Source organism: Gekko japonicus, unplaced genomic scaffold, assembly GCF_001447785.1.
Source record: "Gekko japonicus isolate JY-2015 unplaced genomic scaffold, Gekko_japonicus_V1.1 scaffold255, whole genome shotgun sequence".
Lineage (NCBI taxonomy): Eukaryota > Metazoa > Chordata > Lepidosauria > Squamata > Gekkonidae > Gekko > Gekko japonicus.
Genome location: NW_015160843.1, coordinates 438,706 through 449,853, shown reverse-complemented (window position 1 = coordinate 449,853; position 11,148 = coordinate 438,706). Strand labels below are relative to the sequence as shown.

Genomic DNA, 11,148 nt, shown 5'->3' with positions numbered 1-11,148 from the left:
ATCGACCACTAGGATAGCACAGAAGTCTGAGCGCCATGTCAGATGTAATGTTAAACTGTTATCTGTTTAATGGTAATTGGATTATTATTGTTAGCACCTTTTAATGTTGTGATTGTTATACGGTTTTATTATTATTATACTATTTATTGTTGTTTGTATGCTGTTGTAAGCTGCCCTGAGCCGGCCATGGCTGGGAGAGCGGGGTATAAATGTAATAAATAAATAAATTTCACTACACATGCTAAATCACTCAGTTCTCATATCTGTATTCTAATTTGCTGCTATTCACAGATCTTACCAACTGCTTTAATCCAATCTTTGCTATACTTATCACCCAGTTACTTATGCATCATGACTCTAATTAGCCCTTCCTGAAAACCAGGGGCCCCACACACACACACACACACCCTCTGTCTACCTATATATGTAATGGTTGGAGAGGTCTGTTTCAATGTGTCTGGAAAAGGGTACATGCACACATAAACTTATGCCCAGAATTAAACTCAGTTGGTCTTAAAGGTGCCACTGAATTCAAACTTTGTTAGGTTTATTGAGTAACTTTTGAAGTAAGCAAGATAACAATCCCGTCCACTGTGCGGGCAATACCCTGATGCAATCCTCTGTTATACATGTCAGCTACACTGTTTTGGCACCTGAGAGCAGTTTCCATCACTCAGGATGATTCAGATTCTCTGTCAGCAATAATTCCAGATAAGTAGATGTGTTAGTCTGTCACAGGAAAAATAAATAGGAGTCTTGTGGTACCTTAAAGACTAAAAAGAGGTTTTTCTTGTTGTGGGTGCGAGGGTGTTTTGTTAAATCCTAGCATCAGCTTTCATAGCAGTTCTCCTTCCAAAACTGCAAGCCACACCCCTCTCTCCTCACAAAGTTCATATATGAGTGGGGAGCTTCCAAATTTTTTTGTGCCAACCAGACATATGTGGAACGAATGTTGCATGTATGCTCACTTGGCTCAGAAAAGCTTGGAAGCTTTTCTGAACTCGGTAGGTTATTTGACTATCAAATGAATCATGGTACACAAAGCAAAGAGGGCTTTCCAAACAAAAACATGTCTCTATTGCTTAAATTTGTTTGTTTTCAACCACTGCCTCAATCCAGTAACCTGTTCCAAGCAGTCAGGAGCCTGTTTCTACATCAAAATCCCAGACTGTATAGCATTAAAATTTAAGATTTAGAAAACAATGTATTGTGCAAAGGAATTGTGGTCTGATCAAGTAATCAAGTTATTAGAACACCAACAGTCCAATCCTACACAGAGTTAACACCTTCCAAGTCCATTTAGCAGGGAGCAACTCTGTTTGAGATAGCACTGAGAGGCTGCAATCCTAAAATATACTTTCCTGGGAGCAAGCCTCGTTGAATAAAATGAGACTTCCAAAAGACCCGCTTAGGATTTCTCTTATTGTATGTTATTTGTTCACATTTCACACAAGCCCACATTTAGCAGCCTACATACAAATAGGATCCTTGGCCACTGAGATGGGAATGCCACGGGCAAATGATGATGACAATGATGAAAACATTTAAATCCCAACTTTCCTCATGGTTCAACATGTCTGCTTTACTTTAGTGCTCAAAACAGAACCAGCTCAAGGAACTTAGTTTCCCAAATGACCCAAGCTATTTCTCTACCACTTCAGCAGCAGTGCAGACCTGGGAGGGGATGACAGGCATAGACTATGTTTCTGCTGTTGCTGATCAGATCTTTGCAAACTTCAGAAGTGCTGCCAACAGTGTTGTAGCAATGGGAGAGGATGACCGAGAGTGAGCCACAGGCTGCTGCTCAGACACAAAGCCTGCCTGAGCTTCTATTTCAGTTGGTGCATGTCTCCACTTCTGGCTAAAACTCATAGTAGGCTACATATATCAGATACAAGCTTCTGGCATTTTGTAACCAAAATTATTTTCTACAGAAATGCCACAGCATCTGCCAAATTGTGCAACACAATGTGGACCCCACCTGTCTTTGAATTTAGACAACTACCTGTGTGTAGCTCAGCACATGCTTCTACAATTACCCATGTATGTATCAGGTGTTCTGTTTATGCATGCAGATAGTTGGCTACAATTAGCAAGTGACTGTTTATATGAATCATTCTGTACTGAGAAAAGCATCTACCTAGCCAGTATCTTTAATATTTTACATTGTCCTTTGTGAGGGACAAATAATGTTACAGTGATTTTATACAGGTAGCATAATAACCCAACACCAGTAGGCACAGGGATTCTACCTTTAAGTGTTTGGCTGAGCAAGCTAAGCAGGGTCGGTCCTGGTCAGTATTTGGATGGGAGACCAACCAAGGGTTGCGACAGGGAGGCAAGCAATGGCAAACAACCTCTGAATGTCTCTTTGCCTTGAAAACCCTACAGGGTCGCCATAATTTAGCTGTGACTTGATGGCACTTTCCACCACCCCAACTTAGGCTAAGAGAAGAGCAAACACAGAAGACCCACTTTTCAGAGAACAGTGCCTTTTGCTCCTTAAGAGATAAATGGTGGCCCCGGTCACACTGCAAAGTTCCCGCGGGAGAGGCACGGAAGGTGGGCGGATTATCCGGGTGCAATCACACCCTAACATCTGGGAAGTGGAGCGCACCAGTGGCATACCGCTGACAATGCGCATTTAAAAACTAGTACCTCCAAGGTACTAGTAAACATTTGCCACGAGCTGTCTCCAGATGCCCGTGGTGTGATCGCGCTGGCGCGCGGCATTCCCCTCCGGTTCCTTGTTTACCCACTGGCGCCAAAGGAAGGACCCATGCCGTGCCTCCGGCCACACCTGATCTCGTAATCACAGATCAAACTGTGCTGGGGCAATTAGCCATGCCTCCCCCCCCCCACCGCTGATATCCGGCCCGTGTGCCCGGGGCCTAAGATGGGTAGCCATGTTAATTTGTCTGTGGCAGTAGAAAAGAGCAAGAGTCCAATAGCACCTGAAAGACTAACAAAATTTGTGGTAGGACATGAGCTTTCATGAGTCACTGCTCACTTCTTCAGTGACTCACGAGAGCTCATACCCTGCCACAAATTTTGTTAGTCTTTAAGGTGCTACTGGACTCTTGCTCTTTGCTACTTTTGCAGCTTAGGTCCACCTACATCAATTCCTCTAGTCTTTATTAAATTGTCTCCAGTGTGCATCTGGTATGGAGACTCTTCCCTGTGCTTTGTGCTGGACCGCCTGCCATCTGCATCATAGACTGGCACAAACACAGAGGGTTGTTCTGTTTTGTTTGTTTGGCAATCTGCATGGAAGTAGCAGCAGTGTCAACACACCATTCATCCCCACCACTTCATTTCTTCTAAAAAGAGACACACACACCCCTGTTCTCATCCATTGATCACATAAAGGCACAGCAGGAGCATAGCAAGCATCCATGTAAACAGGCTGGTAAAGTAACCCACAAAGGGCTCTGCCATCTAACTACAAGAGGGCTGACAGAAAAGAATGGCTTGATGCTGCGAGTGGTGGGAGGCAGCATCGGAGCTGAGTTGACTGCCACTCAGAATTTACAGGCATCCTAACTAGTTTGGGTTCAACAAGCCACACACCTCAAAGTAAGGTCAGGCAGAGAAAAACCAATGATCTACCCACATCCAGTCAGTAGCATTATTGTTCCTTTTCTTCTCTCAGGGAACACTTAGAGTTGCTGAGGATGTAAAGGGCCCACCAGAGCTAGGAAGAAATTAGCACAGCGGGACGGCAGCCTTTAGCAGCAACTGAATACTGTATGCCAACAAGCTACTTGGAGGATTATATCACAGTTTGCAGGCACCGATTCACAGCTGTCAATTAGCATTTAGCAAGCACCAGCCATGCACTAAGTGTTGCACAGAACGCAGAAGGGACACTGTCCCTGCACTGAAGGGTTACAGTCCAAGCAGAAGATCGCTTCACTTTTAACCTATCAGTTTTAAGAAAGGAGGGACAAGGGAGAGATAATTGAGATCAGACAGCATAAAATAGGCAAGGCCATGGTGATTCAAGGAAAGGCATCTATAGTTCATGATTCAGATTGCTTTTCTAAAGAAAAGCAAAAGCAGAGAGTTTCTATTCATTGGAGATTAGCATTAGTTTCTACAATACCAGTCATATTAATTACATCCACGTTACTGGGCCACGTATGGCAGGGTGAAATCCAAAGTACCATGAGTTTTGAATATCAGGGAGGTGGGGGGGAATCAGCAGGGAAAGCAATGGAGGGGACAAGTAAAATATCACTTTGTGTAACAGAAAAAAACAGGTTGTTGCCTATGAATGCCTTTGCCATTAATAATGCCCCCTTTAGGGCTGGTCCATTCAATCCATCGTATCCATGCAAACAGCCCTGACTTTTCACAGGTACACAGCTTTTCAGATGTACACAAAATGTGTTAATCAGGCAATCGCATAAACAGGTGGCATCACAGAATAACAGAATCAAAGAGTCAGAAGGTATCTCCAGGGTCATCTAGTCCAACCCCCTACACAGTGCAGGAAATTCACAAATACCTCCCCACCCCCCACCCCCAGTGACCCACAACTATCAGGATGCTTTTTTCTCCATGGCCCAAGGCATGTGAATGTCTGTTAATTATACCCAGAACCACTCAGTACATATTATACATGTTCATGTGAATACATGCCCAAGAAGTGCTAGGTCAACATGCATAGACTAAAAACACATGAGCCAGCCCCAAGTCTCTAAGATGTCACAGCAAACACCTCTCAAGAGGCTCAACCAAAGTGACCTGGCTGTCTCTGTCATGCAACCTGGCCCCCTGCTGGTTAGGAACCAGATTGCAGCCCATAACAGGAAGACATCTCAGCTACGGGTAACTCGGATCCAGCTTTGATCACACTCTTAAGTATATCCCCTCACCTTCAACCTGCCCCTATCAAATTCACAGGACAACGAGTTCCCAAGTGCCATTTGATTAAATGCTTGTGTGTGCATACAAACAATTCTAAGGTTGTAGTGACAGAGCAGTACTCAGGCACCCTCAAGAACTTCAGAACAACTTCAGCCTCAGACCCAAAGTTATCAGTCCAGTTCTCTTGGATGCTTTAGAACTGCTCCCAATTCCTTTCCAGCCGGCGAAGATGCCCTGCTGATTTTCACCGGCTAAGTAATTCAGCCTCCACCTCAGAAACAGCTCCATTTCCTTTTGAGAACAGCAGCCAAACTCATTTCCGAGGCAGGACTTATTTCCCCCTCCCCCGCTGAGAAAGAGCGCTGCTCACTCACCCCAAAGTGCTGATGAAGCCATTGACCGACCCTTCGGCATACAAGGAGACAATGTCCCCAATGTGCAAGAAGCTGGACATCTCATTCATGATTCCAACGACCTGTCCCCCGATGCCTTTTCTTCTTGGCTCCTATCTGCCCACTAAGAGTTCCACCATGTGGCTGGCGGGATGTCGGGAACGAACGGTGCAAAGGCTCTTCCACACGGCGTGCACTGAACAAAGATTGAAGAGATCAAGCACGAGATCCCGGTTTGCACGTGCTTATGCTTATCCTGGACGCGGTTCGGCTCGACAACACCACGAAGGCAGGGCGGGTTGAAGTGAAGGGTGTGGGGGTGGGGGGGGGGGGGGGAGAGAGAGAAAAGGGAGGATCGATCAGAGATTTGCATGAGTTCCCACTGACACTCTCTCCCTTTCCTACAGCTCTCTACCTGCAGCCAATAGAAAGCAATCAGGAAGTCCCGATGAAGTATTTGATGCAAATTGTGCCTGCGAGGGGTACAGACAGAAAAGCCACACCTCCCACCTACAGAAGAAACTTTTCCGGCAGCGAGCTGAGCGTCAGGGGAATTTTGCTTTAAGAGCTTCTCGTGCATGTGGCGAGAAGAAGAGACTAAGGAGGGGGGTTCTCTTTCCAATCGCGCGGGCGCACACACGTCTAAAATGTACGTACTTGGTAAGAGTTCCAATATAAGAATATCATCCCTGCTTGCTCTTGCCGGAACTGTGCACGATAGGTAGGAAGAAGATCACGGCACGCGGGTAGTTCCAAGACCGTGAAAAGTTCAAGAAGCATATGACCCTCTCGTTTGTTGGGCAAGATTACCTATAAGTCTTATTTAGATATTTTTCGTCCGCCTTCCTCCAAAGGAGCTGTTATACCCACAACATCCCTATGAGGTAGGTCAGGATGACAAGTGCCTGGTATACATTTACCAAGGGAGTTTCTCGGCAGACTAGGGATTTGAACCTGGGTTTCTCAAGTTCCAGTTAAACACTGTGACTGCTATACTACACTGGCAATGGCTGAAGCCCCCCACCCTTTTAAATTACAACTCAGATGTGTTCTTTACCTGACTGGGGCCGGAACTCTTTAATTCACGCATCTTGTGCATACGTATGTGTAGTGTTAATTATACACGTGCCCCTCTCCCCGATCTGTTCTTCAGCGAATCGCAATAGATCGGGGGTGAGGGAAGGGGTCCCTTTGTTTTCATCGCCGCGGATTCACGTGGAGCGGGAGCGGTGCGAGGAAGAGGGGCTCCCAAGGGCCGTCCACAGCCACTGCCCCCTATAGAGGGTGGTGCCACAGCGCAACACGGGCAGGCTTCCTGTCGAGGTAGGCGCTGCAATCCAGCCCCCCCCCCCCCCCCCGGGGCCCCCAACAGTGAAGGCGGAAAGAAATGCACGCTGTGGCTGACTCTCCCTTTTGTTTCGCTAGCAAATGATCGGCAGCAATCTTTGTTTTTAAAGGGGCCGCGGCCCTTTATTCTTATAATCCGTTTGGGCTAGGGGAAATTAGTGATTTCGGGAGGAAGGGAAATTAATTTAAAACCATTCTTTGTAAAAGATAAAAGCCTGGCGGAATCTGTTTAGATAACGATGTTTTCTTTGGGGTTGTACCAAAACCCCTTGTGAGAAAAACAGTTCTAGCATTTTGCCCTCCTACCAATATTTTACTCATCAGACTGCAGCTCGGCCGATGCATCTTTATTCCATTCCTACGCATTGGATATGATGAATATATGCGAGGCTGCCTTCAGCTCGTTGGTCCGTCTAGTTCAGCATTATTTTAAACTGATGACTGGCAGGGGTTCCCCGGACGGGGTCGCCAGGAGGAAAACGTCTTACCTGGCACTACTTTTTGAAATCAGGGATTCAGCTTTTTGTGTGTTAAACTTCTGCTCTACCAGTGAGCTGCATCCTTTAACACTCTAACTACTGCATCAGATTGGCAGGCTGTAGAAATGAGGGGAACTTTGTCAGTTGAATTTCTAACATTTAACTGTTGAACACACAGAAACCCTCCCTAATACACAAAACATGGCAAACATGCTTTCCTTCTTGATCTAGATTAGAAATCCCTCACAGAATGAAGTACCCTGGTTTCCAGTCCGCTTCCCTCTCTTGCATGATTCCTACTCCGTTCTCCACAGGGGAAAGGGGTTTTGATTCCAATGGTCTAGGCAGACTTGGATTCATCAGAAATGAGCAGCATTTACTGTATCTTGTGATCACTGGTAAATTGATACTGTTCACTGCTCAAGATTTATGCATCATAGAGCCTTTATTGCAGGAAAGGAAAGGAAATTGGAGCCATGGTGGCAAATTAATAAATGTTTATCTAAGGACATTTTTATGTAGTACATTTTTATCCCACCCTTCCTCCAAGGTGCTCAAAGTGGGTTACGTGGTTCTCCTCCATTTTATCCTCAAAACAACACTGTAAATTACATTAGTATGAGACAGTGACTGCCCTAAGGTCAGCCAGTAAACTTCATGGCAGTGTGAGGATTTGAATTCCCACAATGTATCCTGACACTCTATTACACTAATGTTGGAGCTGTGCAGATGAATTTGCTTTCATTTCTACCCCACCTTTTGTCTAGTCAGCATCCAGAAGCTTCCCTAGTACTAACAACATGCAAACTTGAATAGATTCAGCAACTTTGCCTCTATCATGTGTCTTCAGGCCAGCAAGCACGTTTTAGACTCGTCTAGGTACTTAGGAAATCACTGGTCACTCCCCCTTTTGGCATTTGGAGGTTTAGAGATGATCTGAATCTGTTCCTAAATAGCTGCATGAAACAGTACATAAAAATCTGGATTCACAAAGATCACGTAACCCACAAAAACACTATCACACTGGAGCTGTCATGCTGTATGGTCCACTATGGGATCTTTAAAAGGGAAATGCAATATGCTTTTTGATTAATGGAGATTTCAGTCTCCATTAGCATCTTTGGGAAGGCCTCATTTTCTCTGTATTTCACATGAACACAAGAAACTGCCTTATACTGAAATAGATTATTGGTTTATCAAGGTCATTATTGTCTACTCTGACAGGAAGTGATTCTCCAGGATCTACTACCAACCTGATCCTTTTTAACTGGAGGCACTAGTGATTAGACTTGGGACCTTTTGCATGCAAAGCAGATGCTCTACCACCAGGCCACATCTCAACCAATACATTGCCTTTGAAATGTAGCTATTGCCTGTGCTGTAACATAATATGTTTAAAGTAACAAGATAGTTCTTGCGTTCATTTCTGGAACACAAAAGAGTTTTAAACTTTAAGGTATTTCAGAGTTTGGTTTTTTGCTTCCCAATATATGACAGAGATGGGAAATCAAGCAACACTTTCTGCAAAGGAACTGCAAATTGAAGTCTGTCAAGAAATGCTGCACTTTTAGAGGAAGGCAAATTTAGACATTTTTATCCCAGGTGGAGAAGAATAAAGTCACCTGATTGTAGCCACAGTGCTGCTCATCAATCCAGGTCTTGTTTTAAGAAGTTCATGGAGCTTTATCTTCCTCCTAACTATTTCACATGTCTCACGTTTATATCCCATGCTTCCTTTAAGGAACTAAGGAACATGTTTTCTCCCACACACACACACCTTTTTCCTTACATCCTATGAGGTAAATTAGGCTAAGGGAGACAGTGAATGGTCACCTAATGAGCTTCCAGGCTGAATGTAGCATTGACCCTGGTTTCTCCAGTCATGTTCTCTGTTGTTATTTTTGTTTTCTTTCAAAATCATAAAGAGCATTGGGGTACCACATGGGGATTGAGTGCTACTCGTTCCCAATTAAAAAGCTCTTTAGAGTTCTTCTTGAGTGAATAAATGGACAGGATTATTTGGTTTGAGCTTTTCTTTCCCAGAGACAGCACTCACAATGTAGCCATCCCCCCCCCACACACACCTCTGCTTTAGCAAACCTATCAGCATCTACATCCATAATGGGAAGACTCCTTTTGTACTGCCAAATATTGCTGCTCTAGTGCCATTTTACTACTTCTTCATTGTCTTAGTTGTATTTACAGTTGACTGGCCATGTACATAAACATATACTTTTCTTAGATCTACACCCCAGAATTGTTCTTTATCACACTGAGTGATTCCACACTAGACCTTAAATCCTGGTTCAACCTTGTCCCCAAAATTACATTCTACACTACACTCGAGTTCACCCCTAGTTCACCCCGAGTTCATAATTATCTTGGGGGATTTTTTGTTTCCACATTACATTGAGGTCACCCCAGTTTCGCCTCACACTTGTCCTGGGATAAACGGATGTTGTTATAACCAGGGATAAATGCAAGGTATTTGTGTTGCGAGTTGAACTCTGATAAAACCAGGGATGAGATCCAAGTGTGGAAAGGACGGAGTCATAGAATTCAGACTGAGTGGGAGGTCTGAGAAATAACTGATTTTGATGGAGAAAGGTGTCTATCAAAAGTCTTCTTTTATATCAAGGATATCAGAGATTTTCTCTTGCTGCGAGTGTTAAATTAGCACAGCCAAACTAGGAAGACTTGTGTTATCACCAATTGTTGTAAACAGTCACTGTGCTTATCAGGTCTACATTTGAGTTTTGCATACAAATCTCTTGCTTTTGCTTTAAGTGCACATCAGCTCCCACTAGCTCCTTAAATCTTTAAACAAATCAGAGATCAGAATGATGAGGAGAACTTAGATTCAAATAACTAATTTATTTAACAGGAACTGTTAATTTTGTATTGTGAGTAAGGGTCTCTAGTTATGGGTGGAGACAAAGAAGTTGCTAGTGAGAACTTTTAAAAAGATCAGTAAAATGAAAGGGCTGATGGCAGAGGAGGTCACTGGAGAAAAGAGGAAGAATTGTAGAAGAGTATCATGTTACTTCAAGGAAAATCCATGACATGAGGCAGCGGTGGGGGGGGGGGTTAATCCCCAAAGGGATATTTTTATTTTGCAATAGACTACAAAACTGCAAAGAAATATTAGGAAAGGGACTACAACTAGGGATAAAGGAAAGGAAACCACACTATAAAACCCCAAGAGGAGGAGATCTTTTCACTGTTAATAAAAATTTTAGTACAACGAGTGTTAGTATCACAATATACTTGTAGAGTTCTTGCTTATAACAGTTCGCTATTTATATGTTATTTTGTTGTTATGAGAGAAGGCTCTGATCATCTTCTTATTCTTCGCTTCAAAAGGCCATTTTCCAAGTCCTTCTGCCTTTACTTTGGCTTTCTGTCTCTAAAATCATATATAACTCTGGCAGGTCCTGCATCCTTTTCTGCAGTAGAGTCCTTTTCCATTCCAGAGGTAGCAGAGTCATTAGACTTCATTTCTTCCTCTTTGGGTTCTTCATCTGTTCCCAGCTGACGGCGCAAAAATTCTTTAGCTTTAAAGGTGGAGTCTATCTTCTCTCTTCTACCGTTGATCTTAAAGATGACACCTCCCGTTCCGTTTCAGCAACTCCCTGAAACCTGAGAATCATGTTTGCTTTTTCCATCTGTAGCTGCAACACTCGATTCTCTTGACAATTTTGCTTCATTTCCACCTCTCCCATTCTTTTCATCAACTTCTTGCTTGTGGTGTCTATCTCTTTAATCTTCTCGTTTGCCTACTCCACTTTTTTCTCCGTTTTGTTCAGCTGGAGCTGCTGTGCAGCGAAGTTTTTGTTCATCACGGTCAATTGCTGGTTAATACCATCGAGTTGTTCCATCACCGGCTTAAGCATATCCGCCAGGAGTTTAATGACATCTGTTCCCTCTTCCGGTTTTGGACTCTGGCTGCCTGGTGGTTTTGTTTTAAACTTTCTTTGCTGGGCTGCCATTTTTGCCATTTTGTTTACAGTTCTGCTGCTTCTTCCCAACTCGGAAAACTCGCCCAACGATGTCGCAAG

At 43.9% G+C, this 11,148-nt stretch overlaps 1 protein-coding gene across 2 annotated transcripts in view; it reads right to left on the bottom strand.

The window, feature by feature from the left end:
- The window catches only part of ITPR3 (inositol 1,4,5-trisphosphate receptor, type 3), a 152,874-nt gene extending 147,539 nt beyond the window's left edge, over positions 1–5,335 (bottom strand). For both annotated transcript variants that reach the window (XM_015419698.1, XM_015419706.1), the window contains exon 1: positions 5,247–5,335. In XM_015419698.1, the coding sequence (XP_015275184.1) occupies positions 5,247–5,335 (89 nt within the window). The remainder of the gene's footprint in view (positions 1–5,246) is intronic.
- Between the last annotated feature and the right edge of the window lie 5,813 nt (positions 5,336–11,148).